This window comes from Arachis ipaensis, chromosome B8 (assembly GCF_059453495.1).
Source record: "Arachis ipaensis isolate K30076 ecotype BB chromosome B8, ASM5945349v1, whole genome shotgun sequence".
In the NCBI taxonomy this organism is placed as follows: domain Eukaryota; kingdom Viridiplantae; phylum Streptophyta; class Magnoliopsida; order Fabales; family Fabaceae; genus Arachis; species Arachis ipaensis.
The window spans coordinates 5,380,622-5,399,042 of record NC_142443.1 but is presented as its reverse complement, the minus strand read 5'-3'; the positions used below and the strand labels follow the sequence as shown (position 1 = coordinate 5,399,042).

General features: G+C 33.6%; 2 protein-coding genes across 2 annotated transcripts; one reads left to right on the top strand and one right to left on the bottom strand.

Annotated features, from left to right (window-relative positions):
• Positions 1-3,292: 3,292 nt before the first annotated feature.
• Positions 3,293-6,658, bottom strand: AXS2 (UDP-D-apiose/UDP-D-xylose synthase 2). Its single transcript, XM_016315092.3, has 9 exons — positions 6,184-6,658; positions 5,957-6,049; positions 5,641-5,748; positions 5,062-5,176; positions 4,772-4,905; positions 4,558-4,659; positions 4,378-4,470; positions 4,152-4,287; positions 3,293-3,792 (listed from the first exon to the last, which is right to left on the bottom strand). The coding sequence occupies exons 1-9, from the start codon at positions 6,451-6,453 to the stop codon at positions 3,680-3,682; spliced, it is 1,164 nt and encodes a 387-aa protein (XP_016170578.1). The 5' UTR covers positions 6,454-6,658; the 3' UTR covers positions 3,293-3,679.
• Positions 6,659-12,651: 5,993 nt separating this feature from the next.
• Positions 12,652-16,910, top strand: LOC148547059 (uncharacterized). Its single transcript, XM_088495272.1, has 6 exons — positions 12,652-12,666; positions 13,830-13,898; positions 14,006-14,759; positions 14,930-15,960; positions 16,047-16,486; positions 16,571-16,910. The coding sequence occupies exons 1-6, from the start codon at positions 12,652-12,654 to the stop codon at positions 16,908-16,910; spliced, it is 2,649 nt and encodes an 882-aa protein (XP_088351398.1).
• The last annotated feature ends 1,511 nt before the right edge of the window (positions 16,911-18,421 follow it).

Here is an 18,421-nt window from a genome sequence, read left to right as displayed (position 1 = left end):
CTGAGGTCTCACAATTCAATCGATTGGTTATGCTACCCAATCGATTGATGAAGTGTGTACTACACCTATTTTAATTTTGTTATCGTTCTTATAAATTATTATCTTATTATTCATCTATCTTATCTTTAAAATTCTATCTTCAATTTTTAAGGTTTTATTTTGATTTATATACTCTTTCATATTTATTTGAAGAAATCTCATTTCTTCAAATTGTAATTTACCCAAATCATAGTTCTAAATCTTGCAATTGCATATCTAGCACTTAATATCAAAGAAACACGATTTCACAGTCCTGGACGAACGTCACGGATCAAATATAATCTTTTAATCGATTGGAATAGCCAAAAAATTTATTACGATCAATGGAAGATCTAATTCGTTATTGTTTTTGTTTCTGATTGTTAATAAACATAATAGATTAATGATAAAATAATAATTTATAAAATAAAAAATAGTTTTTATGATTAAATAAAATATATGGAGTTAATTTGTAATTAAAATTAGAAAAAGACTATTTAGCAGTTATTAAAAAAACTTAAAAAACATGTTTTGTTCTACGACCATTTAATGGTCCAAACGTTCTGGGACCATCGAATCATTTGCCATAAAACCTCCCTTGACACCCTATCGTACCCTTTTCCAAATCAATAAACACCATATGTAGATCATTTTTATTACCACGATACATCTTCATCATCTTTCTTAATAGGTATATCGCTTCAATGGTGAATTTGCCTAGCATAAAACCAAATTAGTTCTCAGTTACTTGTGTCTCTTGTCTCAACCTCCGTTCTATCACCCTTTCCCATAACTTCATGATGGCTTATGAATTTGATCCCTCTATAATTTCCGCAACTTTGTATATCCCCTTTTGAAGGTTGTAGAAGGCTTAGAGAAGGGAGGTTGAATCTATGACTTTCTTTTAGTTACTGAAATAACCCTTTTAAAACAAACTTGCAATCTGAATATGTTTGAACTCAGCAGCGGAAAATTTATGAGACAATTTTATTTTGTCTCATGAATATCAGAAAACATAACAGAGCAGGGAAGAGAGAAGCTGACACCATCATGTATCCTGGTTCGGTTGCCTTTGTGCAATGCAACCTACGGGATTGACACAATAGTTAAAGTATTACATACACCAATTCCACAGGATTGACACAATCCTTTCAAACTCAAGTTCTAACTTAACTTTACTTGGTTATGCTAATACCTAACTATTCACTCTTAGTGCTCACCCAACTAAGAAAAGGATACCTCACAGGTACAAGATACAAGACACAGACTTAACCTAAAAAAATCTGAAATAACTCTAGGCTTTTCACTCATGTGTATCTGTCTGCCTTTTTTCTCTCTTAGACTCTTTTAATGACTCTCTCATTCAGCCTTTTACCTCAAGAAATTACAGAAAGATAAACATTAAAAAGTAAATTACAATCTGTAAAACATGAAGGAGATTGACTCTTCAACAGCCTCTTTGCTATATGATAAACCAGATTTGCTAGCCTCTAATTCAGTTCTTCATTCTGGAGGAATGTTCCTTTGACTAGGAAGCATTGTCCAAGTAGATGAACTTCTTCAAAGAGCTCTTCTTAGAACATACACCTCAAAAACACTGGTTATCTTTCCTTGGCTTCTGAATGGTGAACCAACTTCTTTTGTATCTCCTTGCATGTTGCTGAGTTGCTCTCCCTAGGTCAACTCTCGAGCTTTGTGCTTCACCAGATCACCAACTCACTTTTTCCCATTAATCCTCGAAGTAGAAACTTTGGTTCTGACCTTCTCTTGTTGACCGAAAGCCACATAACAGCAGAAACAGATAACTTCAATGGTAAACTCAGATTTTGGCCATTGAAAAATAACTTGGTCTCCAAGACACACTTATGACCATAGATGCACAGTAGTGAAGAGCAGAGATCATCTTTCCCATGTAACCTAGAATGGATAGGCAGGACGTTGAAGATGAAGAGAAGAAGATATGATGCATGTATAAGGAGATGAAATCACCTTTTAACTTCTGACTTCTTAATACAGTTTGATGTGGGTGATCAGACTTCAACCTTTTGCTTAATCTTCTCTTTCTTGCTTTTTTGGTGAACAATTTAGAGACTAAACTTTCTCTTTCTCTTTTTGAATTCTGACTGATTAGAAAAAAGTGTACGTTGCTTTTGGTGAAAGCAAATTGGAAAGGTTTGAATGAGAGAAGCAATCGGGCTTGGATCGGGTTTGATTTGCTTGGCCCGTCTGATTCATTTTGCTTTACTCCTTGGAGAATTCAACTTGAGAGGAATGACTTGGGTTTGGATTATATACACTTACCATTCAGCCCATTTTAAATTCATTGCTCAACCAATTTGGGCTTTAAGTGAATTATAGCTTGTTTGTGTTTCTGGTTTGATCTTCATCCTATTGGACTGCTTCTTTTTTTTTTTTTTTTGGCCTGCAACACTTAACCAAATTTAATTAAAACTAATTGAGTAATTACCCTAATAATCTAATGTTTGTCATCATCAATTATGTTAGTTAATTTCTTAACTCAACACCTTTATTCTTGTAAATAGGTACTAAGGTGTAACCAACTGACGCACTCTCCAAGGCCCTTCCAAACTTCAATTGGATATTATCAGATCCTACTGCCCTGTCATTTTTTATCCGCCACTTTTCATCCGCTTATAGAGCCTCTTTTACTTCAAAGTCTCGGATCCTTCAATTGTAGTCGAAATTTTGATCTTCTTCCTTCGTGCATAACCAACCAAGACTTAGAAGGATCTTCTGTCGTTCATTAAATAACTCATAGATGTAGTTCTTCTATCTTTCATTGATCTTCTCTTCTTGACCCAACACCTCTCCATCTTTATCCTTTATGCACTTATCATGATCAAAATCTCTCGTTCTTTCTTCACGACTCTTTACGATTCTATATATACATTTTTCTCCTTCTTTCGTGCCTAAAGACTGGTAAAAACCCTCATATACTCTTGTTCTTGCTTCACTTACAATCACTTTTGTCTTTCTTAACCGCTTTATATTTTTTCTAATTATTTGCATTAACACAAAGACCACTCTTTAAAGCACACCCTAAACTCGCAATATACTCTCTCAATCAAACATGTCCAAAGACAAATCATCTACTGATTATAAAATATCAACTTCACTGAATTTTCAGCCTTCATAAAACAAACAGTTTGTTTTCAGCGTTTAAATACTTGCTAGTTCAATATACTTAAATCTTGATATGCCTCAACTAGGCATGTTACTACTTACTACAATTTTGAAAGATTAGCCAAGAATGTGATCGAAAAAATAAATTAAATTAATGACGATTTAACTTAAAGAAACATGAGCAAATATTACAACCGAATCTGCAAAGACAACATATATAAGAGACTGACACACCCCTAAAAGGCTAAAACACAAATTACATAGAACAACATATCCTCTTGATTTTCTCTCTTCCTCTCTCTCTTTGCTCTTCTTCTGGGTCCTTGATATCTTCCTACATTTCCTAAACATGCAACAAAGGGGGACATGGGGCTATCATGGACTATGTTGGCTAAAAAAACCAAAGTGAGGAAATTCACCATGTAATTGTAAACTATATGTATATATATGATGATGTTAAGGCACTCTGATGGACTGAACATTCTTCACAATGTAACCATGATCATGTTGTAAAGCTTTAACTTGCAACAGGTTTAGCAATGACTTTCTTAATGGCTTCAGCATAGGTCCTGTGCTGATAGGTCAGTGTGGATTCAAGCAAGTCCCAAAGTGAGGTTTTTGGGTTCCATCCTAAAAGAAAGAGGCAATAGCAGCACATAACAAGGTAAATTAAAGTGTAATTAAGAGCTTGACTAGTTTAGCAAAGAGTTGTGTTTATCACTACTATGTGAATTAAGCCGAGTGAAGCAGAGTGATTCTGTTTATAGTGAAAAAAAAAAACAGAGAGAAAACAATAGGTAAAAATAGAAAATAGAACTTTATTGTTTTCACTTGTTTCTCTTTTCTCTTCACAAAAGACTGGAAATTAGGAATTTGTATTTGATTTTAAAAATAGGACATAAAACCCGAAAGCATTTCCTGAATTAAATAGATCCTAAAACTGATAAACTCTTGAAAGTGAAGCAAAGTGAATAAACTAGGAAACCTACCAAGCTGTCTGTTAATGATGGTCATGTCTGGAATTCGCTTGTCGCTATCATCGTATCCCTCACCATAAAATTCTTTAGAGCTCACATCAACTGTAGCATTTTCCAAAGGTGGATCTCCACTTACCTTAGAGTAAACCTGCAGATAAAATAAGTCTAAAATGAACTCCAAAGAACATGCCGAAAACCACTAATAATAGTACTGAATAATGAAACTTAGTCCTTTAACCTTAACCATCATTTCCCCAAGCTGCCTAACTGTAACCTCATTGTTTGGGTTACCAACATTAAAGATGTGTCCATTAGCCCTAGCAGGATTTTCCTGTTCAAAAGAATTTCACATTTAGTGGACCAAGTAACAAGAATAATGATGAGTCCCAAAAATAAAAGATTGGATATGGTAATGTACAATCATCAACAAGACAGCTTCAATAGCATCCTTAATATAAACAAAAGTCCTCTGGGATTGACCACCATCCACAAGCTTTAGGGGCTCTTTCCTCAGGAGATTCTGCACAAAAGGAATGAACACAAAATTGAAAAATGATATTAGCAAAATGAAAAAATTGAATCATGGATATAAGCTTAGTGAAATTTCAATGTATATATTGAAGTATTCATACATTGCTAAAGCATGCCAGAACACGAGGAACACCTTCACTTGGACCATCAATGCCGGGAATGAAATCCATTCGTGGTCCAATCCAATTAAAGGGTCGCACAATTGTGAACTCCAAACCATTTTCAGCACCCTCAGCTGTCAATGAAATCATGTCACAAAAGAGAAGATTGAAAAATAAGAACAGCATAAACGTGCATGCAACAATAACAACCAAGCCCTATCCCACCATAAGGATAATAAGAAGCCGTAGTGTTTCATAAATCATGCTTGGTAAAAAAGAGACCAACTCACCATAAATCAGCCTCTCAATCAACTGCTTTGCACAGGCATAAGACCATCTCTGCTTTTCAATGGAACCAAAAATGCATGGAGACTCATCTTCTTTAAGTACATAGTATGCAGGATCCTAACAAAACAATGGAAATAACAAAACTTAGCACACCTCATTGCAAGAAAGAAACTTATCACACAAAATCTCCCCCTTGCTCCTAATTCTAAAGCAAATTAAGTAGCCACAAGAACAGAAAAGAAACAGACAAAAAAGTCATAACAAAATGCAAGCATGTGTTTTTGGTATACTATCTCAAAGAATACATGATGATGACTCTGTGTAAAACTCCTTTACAAATGTCGGTGCATATGCATGCTTTAAAACTCTCAAATCATCAACCAAAATCCTTTCTATAGAAAAAGGAAACATCATCAAACATGGTGATTCTGATTCATATAGTAGATGCATGGTGGCGTGTGGGATGGAACAAGCACCGACAAAATCCAAAAAAAAAATAAAAGTAAAAACAAAAAAATTGAAACTATCATTTGCGTGCACAGATCTACAACAACTTAATCCAAAGGAAAACGAGAGCTCACCTTACGAAGCGGGCTATCCTTAGGGAGAAAGCTCCCAATGGTTTTCCCATACACTTCACAAGTCGAGAAATGAATGAGACGCTTGTTGTTTTCAGAACAGTACTTCACCTGAAAAATCAAAACATAAAAAACATCAATCATTTGATTGACACTATAACAATGAACATATCCGTATCAATCAATCAAATTCTCCCAAACCCATCACATATCACCACTTTACTTCAATCAATCAAACTCTCCCAACCCCATCAAAGTAACAACCAGAAAAATTCAACCTTTGATTCAAACATCACATCAAAACACATAAAAAACGTACCACTGGAAGTGCATCGATGAAGTTGCTATAAATGGTGTCCAAAGGGCGCGTGTTGTAATCCGCAGGAGTGCATATAGCAGCCAAATTAATCGTCTGAAAAGGGGGGAAAAAAAGGGATTTTTTAGAACAAATAAAGATACCCAATACATAAAAACACATAAAAAAATAAGCTTTTGTTTATTTCTATATTTCTTCTATGAAGAAATGAAATGGGTATAAGAACGAACCAGATCTGCCATTTTGATAAGACCTTCGAGCCTCGAATCGTGCTTGATGTTGAGGCGGTGGAAGTTGATTCTACCATGCCATGGATTCGTTTCAGGCTCCAAGAGGTGCTTGATCTTGTCGTTGTAAACGTCCAAAGCGAGCACCGTGTGCGGCGTCTCCGTCATGAGCTTCTCGCAGAGGTGGGAGCCTATGAAACCTCCGGCACCGATCATGCAAATCGTTATGGGCTTTATTGGGTTCCCATCTAGATCCACTCTCGAGGAAGCCATGGCAGCAGCAGCAGCAACAAGAAGAAGAAGAAGAAGAACGACGATTCTTTTGTTCTGTCGGAAATGGTGTTAGTGAAAGAGTGTCTTTCGTTTATATTTGTGTTCGGTCATCGGTGTTCTTGTGTGTTTTTATAGTGTGTTATTTGAATGATTATTATTATTGTTTATTATTATTATTATCATCATTAGAATTTAGATTTAATGCGTTTTAGTACACGCATTCAACTTGGTCTTGTTATTATCATTAGAATTTAATTTTAATACATTTAAATACGTACATTTAATTTGGTATTGTCACCTTAGTCAAAGTAATTAATTTTTATGTTAATAACAAGAATAATTATTTAAAAAAAAATACAAGGAGCCAATAGAATATTCGTAAAATGTATATAATAGAATTTAGAGATGTTCGATTCAGTAGGATATCGATATCATATGTTTATTATCTTAGTATCCAGAAGGTTATTCTGGATAGTATAGGTGTATTGTGTTTGAGAAATTAGTAATATTTTATTTCAAATGTTCATTTTTTAACTTATATTAGACTAAATAAACAGCTCGTTGTACATATTGTACAAATACTTCATTGACTTCTTAGCGGGATTAAAAAAAAATATAATTGAATAATTGTATAATTTTTTATATTATTAATATATTAAAAGTATATTTTTATTATTATTATGGAATTTTTTTTATTTAATTATATTATATTAAAATTAATTATCAAAATTAATTGATTAAAATAAATATATATTAAAAATATAAAATATATATTAAAAATAAATTAAATTATAAATATATAATAATTCATTTTAATAATTAATTTTAGAGTAATTACTCAAATAAGTCCTCAAAGATTTTAAAATCGGACATTTTAATCTTCAAGAAAAATTAATACACATATCAGTCTTCAAGGTTTTACTCCAGCAGACAAATCAGTCCGTAGTTCATTTTTCGGCGAGTAATTACCCAGATCAGTCCCCTAGAGCTTTTAAAAACGGACATTTTAGTCCCAAAAAAATTAATGTACAAATCAATCCCTAACGTTTTTCTCCGTTAAACATAACAGTCCTCCATCCAAAAATAATAATAATAATATTATTATTATTATTATGGAGTGACTATATATATATAGTCACTCCATAATAATAATAATAATATTATTATTATACAATTAATAATAATAATAATAATTATTATTATTTTATTTTATTTTTAGACAGAGAACTGTTATGTTTAATGAAGAGAAATGTTGGGGATTGATTTTTACATTAATTTTTTTAGGACTAAAATGTTCATTTTTAAAATCCTTGGGACTGATCTGGGTAATTATTCTGCCGAAAAATGAATTGGGGACTAATTTGTCTGCCTGAATAAAACCTTGGAGATTGATCTGTGTATTAATTTTTCTTGAGGACAAAAATATCCGATTTTAAAATCTTTAAAGACTGATTTGAATAATTACTCTTTATTTTAATATATCAATAATATTTTTTATTTCTTATGACACTCATAATCTGTCCAAACAATATTAATTTACTGTATATTTAAGATGTATTTTACTCAAATTAGTTTATTTATGAATTGATTATAATTTATTATTCTGTGATGATTTATTTCGGCGGTGAAATTAATAAAAAGGAAAAAGAATTTGATTTTGGTTTCCTAGTGCAATGCTGAACTGCTAACTTGGTTGCTCTGCTTTGCTGTGTGATTCTCCTTTCTTTTTCTCTGTCTTTTTTTTTTTTTTTAATATTTTTTCCCGTTTCTTTCTTCTCCTTTCTGTGTCTCTGAACTGTCACAAGCTAAGCCACAACACAACACACACTACAGTTTTGTTTTTGTTTTGTTTTGCTGTGTTTTTTGTCAAAGGTTATATGGATCATACATGTCGCTATAGCAATTTATTATTGAATTTTCTTTTTCCTATTTTGCATGGAGGACATTTGCCTCACTCGTGATTTCATGTTTGTTTGCACCTTTCTAGAAAGATTGATATGCATTTACTATCATCGATAAATTATTATTATTACTAGTCTCTTAGTCAAATTACATTTAATGTTTTAAATAAGAATATATAGATATAGACATACATGTGCTAAAAAAGCAAAAAAATAAAAAAAATAAATAAATAAAATACAAGACCATAGTAATTAAGGAATGTTATAAAATTTATAATTTAAAGATATTCAATTAATTTTTCACAATAAAGATTTGCAAGTTAGTCGGGATCACCTTGGTTTGACCAAAATTAATAAGCTAAAATATATATGTTTAAATTGATATGAGTTCAGATTCAATGAATGTTATATAGTTAAATAAATTTTAATTCGCGTATATTTTACATATTTTTTCTAAAAAAATCATGTCAATCCAATTGTTTACTCTGCCTTTATATATCTGAAAATTAACGTAAAATATTTGTATAAAATATACATAAACAGAAAATTATTTTTAGTGAAATTTAATTATAGATGATTTCTATTAAAGGCCAGGTTATTATAATTTAGAGTAATTATCCAAATCAGTCCCAAAAATTTTAAAATCGGACATTTTAGTCTTTAAGAAAAATTAATATACAGATTAATCCCAAGATTTTACTATGACAGACAAATCAGTCCCCGGTTCATTTTCCGGCAGAATAATTACCCAGATCAGTTTTCAAGAATTTTAAAAATGGACATTTTAGTCCCAACAAAAATTAATGTACAAATCAATCCCAACGTTTCTCTCCGTTAGACATAATAGCCCTCCGTCCAAAAATAAAATAAAATAAAATAATTATTATTATTATTATTATTATTAATTACATAATAATATTATACTATAATTTTTTGTATTTTTTAGACAACAATAATAATAAATTTATTCATTATATATATATTTATAGTCACTCAATAATAATAATAATAATAATAATGAATAAAATTATCAGAGATTATTTTACAAAAAATTTAAAATTAAAATCATTTGATATTTTTATATTTAATATAATAAAAAAATGTCATATTTTAAAAAATATATTTGTATTAAAAAAACATGTATTTAATATAAATTCAAATTAAAATATTTTTTTAATACATTTTTTTAATATAAACATATTTTTTTACACAGGACATCTTTTGATTATATTAAATACAAAAATATCAAATAATTTTAACCTTAAATTTTTTGTAAAATAATCTCTAATAATTTTATTGATTATTATTATTATTATTATTATTATTATTATTATTATTATTATTATTATTATTATTATTATTGAGGGAATATATATATATAATGAATAAATTTATCATTATTTTTGTTTAAAAAATACAAAAAATATAGTACAATATTATTATGCAATTAATAATAATAATAATAATAAAATTATTATTATTATTATTTTATTTTATTTTATTTTATTTTTGGACGGATAACTGTTATGTTTAACGGAGAGAAATGTTGGGATTGATTTGTACATTAATTTTTTTGGGGACTAAAATGTTCGTTTTTAAAATTCTTAGGAACTGATCTGAGTAATTACTCTGCCAGAAAATGAACTGGGAACGGATTTGTCTGCCGGAATAAAACCTTGGGAATTGATCTGTGTATTAATTTTTCTTGGAGACTAAAATATCTGATTTTAAAATTCTTGGGATTGATTTGGATAATTACTCTATAATTTAATAGTTGGATCAATAAAATATATATATATATATATATATATATATATATATATATTTATAAAATGTTACAAAATAATTTTATATATATTAAAAATCTATATATACACACACGTATTAATTCAAATATTTTTAATGATTAAGTATGATTTTGGTCTCTAAGATATAGGTCAAAAAAATTTTTCGTTTCCAACTTTTTTACATACAAAATCATTCTTAAAATTTAACTTGGTTTTTAAATTGTCATTTTTACTTAAATCTTAAAAATTTAAACCAAATTATCCCAAAAAAATATAAAATAAAAAAATAAGAGAAAGAGAGTGTTTGAAGTTGAAAGAGAAAGAGAACCACACGAAAAAAAAGAAGGGGAAAGAGAAAGGTGGCGACCACGCCGGTGAGGGAAGACGGACGCCACACGTAGTGACGAATCCAAAAAATTTTGACAATTGGACAAAATATATATAACATAATAATAATTTGGGTTTAGTTAATATGTCCTAAAGACACATGATAAGCTTAAGCTTAGTATTGGTGAAAGGTTTTAAACTTTTTTATTTAATAACGGTAAAATAAATACATTAAAAACTTAAGTTTTTTGTATTTCCAACAAAAATATTCTCAATTTGTAATTTTAATATTTACCTTTAGAATACAAGATAAATAAACTATAATACTTTTTATAATAAAAATATTATATTGCATAAAAATCAGCTATAAAATCGTTCATTAACCATTATGTATTTGTGTATAAATATATTTATTGTTTAATTCATTTTCAATATATATTTTGTATTTTAATATGTATTTTATACAGATAGTTACTTTTTATATACATATAACATAATTATTGTTATAATTATATTTTGTTATTATAAAATATGATTAGTTTTCAAAATATATAATTTACAAATTAAAATACTAAAATAATAATTTAAATAATAATATATAATTTCTAATTCTACTTTTTAGGTTTCATATTTTTAAAAAAAAATTGAGTAATCTTTTTTTTAAGTCAAGGTTCTGAAAACCGAACCGGTCATCGAACCGCTCTAAACACTGGTTCACTGGTTCATAGGTTCAACCGATTTGACCGTGGTTGAACCGTAAAAACCGTTTTATAATAAAATAATAATTAAAATATAAATAAGCACATGAAAATATAATTATAGTCTAATCTAAACTTTAAAATATCATTCAAATTAAAAGTCCTACATAAACCAAATGTTATAATCTCATTCAAATACAAATTCAAAGTTCAAAAGTCAACAAACAACCAATCAAACATAACATAGCAGTATCAAAATGATCCAAGTTTGTCATCAATCATCAAAATCCTCCATAATTTGCTGCAGATTTGCCTCATTGATTTCATCACCTTCATTTCCACTAATCTCAACTCAATATTACCAGCAATCCAACCCAATAATCTCAACTCTCAAATTCACAATAAATGAACAAACAACATCCAAATTTCAAAATCAGAGTATACAAACAACTGAACAAGTACAACATCTGAGGTTCAAAAAATTCTTATAAAAGAAATGTCACAAGTGCACATTAATTATTCTTACAAAATTCAAAACTAGTGGTACAATTTCTTATAAAAGAAATGTCACAAGTGCAAATAAATAAATGGAGATGCTCAACAACAACTGGCACACAATTAAAAAAGAAGACTCAATGAATTGAAGAACTGAACATAATATAATGTAGCCATTCTTATCTTTAATTTGTCGATCCAACCACAATTTTAATTTTCTCTTAGTCCTCACTCTGTTGTACACTGAGAAAATGAGAAGCATTATTTCAAAACTTGTTCTTATTATTTTTGTAACTGTAACACTTGATCATCATGTTGTGGAATGCCGCACTCTTAAGTCTTAACACTCTGAACAAGTACAACATCTCAGGTTCAAAAAATTCTTTGTTCACAAAAGCATCACAAAATCAGTTCATATTTCATCACAGTTTCATGACTTTCATCACAGTTCACAGAGTTCACAGAGTTCACAGTTTCATGACTTTCATCACAGTTCACAGTTCACAGTTCATCAGAATCAATAAAATCACAAAATCAGTTCATAACACCTTCAGAGAGTAGAGACTCAGAGTTCAGTTCATCGGAATCAATGAAATCACAAAATCAGTTCATAACAGTTTCAGTTTTCAGAGAGTAGAGACTCAGAGTTCAGTTCATCAGAGCACAGTTTCATCAGAATCGGATTGCATCACAAAATCATGTTCATAACTAAATTAAAAATTACCTGGAAATGAGGAAATCTGTTGCTTTCTCTCAGAGCTCGAAGGACAACGCTTCAACGCTTCAACGCTTCTCTACTGCTTTCTCAGAGGCAGAGCTCGACGGAGGTGACATGCGAAGTGGCTGAGGGCGCGACGGAGCTGAGCGCGCGGCGGAGCTGACGGCGGGAAGGTGCTGACTGCGCGAGGTATCGGAAGGCGCGACGGACCCAACGGCCCCAGGGAGCTGACGGCGCGACGCTGGTGACGGCGTCACCGTACTGAAGGCGCGATGGAGTGTGTTGAGGTGAGTGCGACGGCGGTGAGTGCGTTGAGGGCCTCCTGGAGTCGTGGGTAACTGGGTGGTGTTCTGTTCTGTGGGAGGCTGGAGTTGAGAACTGAGAAAATGGAGGAACGAGGAAGTGGAGGCTGCGAAGGAGAAAACTCAGAAAAGGGAATTAGGGTTCCCTCAGCACAAAACGGCAGCGTATTGAGGCAATGTTAAAAAACCGGCCGGATCCCGGTTCGTCGGTTCAAGTCCGATTTTCAAATCCTGCGATTTTTCTTATTATCCGAACCGCTACAGCTACCGGTTCACGGTTCGACCGGTTCAACCGGCCGGTTCGAACCGGTTTTCAAAACATTGTTTTTAACAATACAATCGAAATGTCTCTTATATATATATATATATATATATATATATATATATATATATATATATATAATTTAGAAATTCACTTCTCATACAATCAAAAACCAACTCTTAGCGATATTCATAGTTAGAAAAATTCTTTCAATTAATATAGTTGCTACAGGAAAAACTAAAACTAATTTTTTTTAAAAATAAATAATATATTTTGAGTTCATTTTTAAGAAAGAACACTAATCTTATTTAAATTGAGAATTGATCATTCTAATAAACATCTAATATGAAATTCTTAAACTGACTATTAAATACCAAAAGTTGAGTAAAAAATTATTGTGGAGTCAAATTCAATAATTTAATGGGGACAAATAAATATTATTATCATATACTACTAAAAAAAAATTTAGAGTAAATTACCAATTATGCCCCCGAAATTGTAAAACGCTGACAAAAATAACCCTAATATCTGTTAAAGACAATTATACCCTTGAAAATTCTAAAAACACAACAAATATGCCCAACCGTGAAGTGAGCCCTTCTCCGTTAAACGGAGGTTGGTGATGTGGCATACGGGATTCCAACGTGGCATCCTCATAAGGCCTTCCGTCCCGTTCTAATTCATGAAACCCTAATTGTCCAATTCCTAGTAAATGACCAGGCTAACCTTAAATGAAACACTCCATTTAACTATTACCATTTTGGAGGCGGGAAACTGAAGAGTTTCTTAGTGTTGGTCTATGTTTCTCTTCGTCTCGTGTGTCTCTGCATTCGCGTCTTGAAATTGTTAACATCACTTGCAATCTCACGTTTGGCATTGATACTAGGTGAAGAAATCTCCATTGAACAACGAAGATTTTGGTAAGCATTCATTGTTTTCGTTCTTCTTGTTATCAGTTCGTTAGGGTTTGCATATTGTTGGTGATGAAGTGAAAATTTTTTCTGATGGTTGACTTGATGTGTTGATTTATCTAATTGTTACTTATTTGATGTTTTTTGTTAGATGACAACTCATATCACGTTTGTATATCACCATCGGGGTTGGTTAGAGAAGGATGTGGATGGTGTGGTGAGGTATAACAATGGTTTAGTGAGTGTCATCGACAGGGTGCATGTTGATACATGTAATATGTTCCTTGTTGAGGGTTTGTTTCTGGATTTAGGTTATACTAGGTATAATGAAGTGTATTGGTTGGAGCCGGGGATGGATTTAGCTAACGGGCTACGGGTGCTGAGAAGGGATGCCGATGTGGTTAAGTTGTGTGATACTGCACTGAAGAATAAAAACAGGATCCACTTGTATTTTGAGCATCCTGTTAACGTCGATCCAGAGTTAGTTGATGAAATTGAGGGACCTCCTTCAGAAGACCAGCAATATCATGACCAGGATCTCCCACAGCATGATGAACATGGAGGACCAGATGATATAGTAGTTGATGGAGCTATTTCAGAAATTCAGAAAACTCATCAAGATGATCCCCCACAGTACGAGGAGCAACAGCAACAGGAGGGTGAATCAGTGTTGAGTAAAGGGGGGAATGATCATGAGGAACCCATTGAAACTGAGGCTGCAACTGTTGAAAATGAGGAACCCAATTTAGGAAATAACCATGAGACACACGTTGAAGGCGAAGAGGGGCAATCTCAGCGTCAGGAAGCTGAAGGCCGGGGAAGAAAGCGCAGGAAGAAACATGGAAGGCCCCAACCGTCTGGTAGAGCGCAACCTGATGCACATAACAATGGTGACGAACAACAAGGTTAGTATATGTGTTGTATATTTTTGTAGCTTAAAACATGCAATTATTCATAATTGTATTGATAATTAATGGTAGAGCCTAGGATAAAAATTGCTTACTGTTAGCATTCTATTTTAATTGCCAAAAGTTGTTTGTTATACACTTACCTAATCATATGAATGCGTCACAAGGTCGGAGGCATCATCCAAGACCTCCTCCATCAGGTCAGAAGATCCTGCCACCCAGGGAGGAGAATCAGGCTCCAAGGATGCTTGTTCCTAACCAAAATGACCCTGATGCTGGGCCAACTGAATATCAGTACCAGTCTGAGGAGTTGCAGACCCCGCCTGGTTCTGATTCTGAGGATGAAAATCCAGTATTCCCTCAGCACAATCCTGATACAAAGTTTGGCAAAATTAGACTGGAATTAGGTATGGAATTTGGGACGATGCAGCAGTTTAAGGATGCAGTCTGGAAGTACAGTATTCAAATGGGTAGAGAGGCATTTTTTCTGAAGGTTGAACCACATAGGTGTAGGGTCATCTGTTATAATGAAACGTGTCCATGGGAGGTTTACTGTGCAAGGAGAAACCAGCCACCTAGTTACCAAATAAAAACACTGGTTGATGAGCATACATGCCCTAGGAGTAATAGAAGTAGGTCAGTCACTTGTAAATGGGTTTCGGAGGAGTTGATAGGCAAGATTAGGATCTGTCCCAATTTGTCCCAGAAAGAGGCTAGAGATATGTTCAAGGTGGAGTTCGATATATGTGTTGGAGAGAGGATGATGTTTAGGGTAATGAAAAAGGCTAAGGATGTCATTGAGGGCATAGAAAGGGAACAGTATTTGTTGTTGAGGACTTATTTGAATGAGCTTTGTAAGGCCAACCCAGGTTCCATTTGCCATATGGGTACAACCCCACAACCGGAAGGGTTGCCTAAGTTTAGAAGTCTTTACATCTGTCTAGATGCCTGCAAAAGGAGATTCAAGCAAGGATGTAGGCCTTTCATATGTCTTGATGGAGCATTTTTGAAAGGTTATTTTGGAGGGCAGCTGCTGACTGCCATTGCTCAAGATGCCAACAATCATCTATTCCCAGTTGCATATGGAGTAGTTGATGCAGAAACAAAAAAAAACTGGAAAGAATTCCTTGAATATTTGTTGGCAGATATAGGGGACCATCAGCAATTTGATTGGCACTTCATGTCAGATAAGCAGAAGGTTAGTTTTCAATCTGTATATTCAATTACTTTATTCAACTAATTACTCAAGCTATGGTATATAATGTCTAACTTACTTAATGACAGGGCCTAATTCCTGCTCTTCAAGAAGTTATGCCAGGGGTTAATCACAGGTTTTGTACTATGCATATGTGGAGGAATTTTCAGAAGCGTTGGAAAGATCTGGAACTTAAACAATTGTTGTTTCAATGTGCAAGGGCGTTGATTGATCAGGAATTTGCTGAAGGTATGGCTGCAATCAAGAGGATTAATACAGCTGCCTGGGAATACTTGTCTGCATATGAGCAAGGAACATGGTCAAGGTCTAGATTCTCTACCTGGCCAAAAGTAGATAACATAACAAATAATAATGCGGAATCACTTAATGCAATAATGGTGGGATTAAGAGGCAAGAGCATAATTACCATGCTGGAAGATATTAGATATTACTTGATGAAAACTATGGCATTTCACAAAGATGCACTAATGGCCTACATGGGCAAGCTGGCTCCTATCCAGACGAGCAGGTTGGAGAAAGAAAAGAAGAAAGGAAATTACTAGGAAGCTCAGTGGGTGGGAGATGATGATCACAATGTGTTTAAAGTAAGAAGGCATGGTCGCACACTTCGGGTCAACACTCAAGAGAAGACTTGCACCTGTAGAAAGTGGCAACTGATAGCAAATGCACAGCAAGCACCTCAAGCACCTGAGCAAGATGCAAACGCACAGCAAGCACCTCAAGCAGGTCAGCCAGATGGAGGACATGTTCAGCCAGCAACTCAACAAAATTTGCCACATATGGATTTAGAGGACATGTCAGACTCCGAGCAAGAGAGGTTTTGGGAGGAGACCATGGATGCAGTTAAACAAGAGCTCACACAAGGCCATCCACATTCTAAAGCTGATGAAGATGTAGTACATATATCAATCAATACTGAGGCAGTAACTTGACAAGTGGAACTTAGAGTTATTTTTTTTGTAGGCCAATCTCAACATATCCGGTTCAACAAGTCAGTCTGCTGGAAGGAGAGCTCATAGGACCAACCTTGGGAGAAGAGCAACCAAATCTAGCAAAGGTCCTACATCAATTCCTAAAACTCCCTCCAATACTGCTGCTGCCGCTGCTGCTTCTTCTAGCAGGGAAGGAATCAGGGTAAAGATGCCTATTATGAGGCCCCCATCAGCTCCAAGTCCAGCAGCTACTCCAAGACCCACAGCTCCAAGTCCAGCAGCCACTACAAAGCCCACAGCTCCAAGTCCAACAGCCACTCCAAAGCCCAACCCACCATTTAGGCCCCCACAAATATGGCCCGTTGGACCTACTTCAACTGCTGTCCTTGGTTTAGGAGTTGCAAACACCACAAGGACTCCCGTGGTGTCAAATGAAACCATGAATGGAGCTAGTAAAGCAACAATTTCTAGGTTCTCTAAGTTCATGCCAAATCAGTCTGGTTGAAGGAGACTTGGATTTGTGATTAGTTCTTCTTTTGGGTTATAAGTTGAAGTTTAGTTGTAATACTGTTTCTACTTTTTGAGTTATATGTTGATATTAGCATTCATGGTTATTGGCCTTTGCTGCACAATTTAAGTCTTTTGGTGTCTGATATTAAGACTAATTAGGGAGTATTCAGTATTTTGGTTAGAACAATATGTGTTAAGGCTAAATGTTATGCAGATCAAATATTTTGGTTGGACCAATATGTGTTAATACTAAATGTTATGCAGATCAAATATTTTGGTATTATTCGTGTTCCTTTGGCAGTGTTTCATTTCTTAAACCCATCTCAAATTAGTTAGCATATCTGAGTTGCCCTTTTTTACTTATTTGTATTCACTCCATTCATGTTATTGTCAGTATTCAATTGAGTGTAACACACAGATCTAATTCATTAACAAGCAACAAAAATAGCTTCAACAATGTCAACATAAATTCCACAAAACAATAACACATAACATCCATTGTTTGTCCTGCATGCATCCCTTCTCCTATCTAACCAAACAAATCACACTCAAAATCAAACTCAGTACAATTCCACACAGAATGATGCATAGAAATAATTCAACTCTCTTCATGTGCTCCCTCATCATCTTTCCATCTCTGTGTATGGTCTCTGTCTCAAGACTGGTAAATCTCCCTTTCAAGACTCCACATTCATTGCATACTAGTGTTCCATTCTTCGAGATTTCCTCCAGCCCAACAGATTCCTCATTGGTTTCGTCCATCCACTAAAAATAATGACACCCAGTGTTCTTCGTCTGCCCAGCACAAAAGCCATTCATCAAGCTCAACTCTCAATAGGGAATGGGGACAGATTCACCAGAAAATTCATACATACCTTCCATAGAGGACACCTGAAAAACCATCTCCCTGGGTTTCTCCTCGTCTTCGACTTCAACGCCATCACCTGAAGACGGCAGAAGCATGTCCCGTCATATGGCTTGCTCCCGTGTTCGTCGAGTCC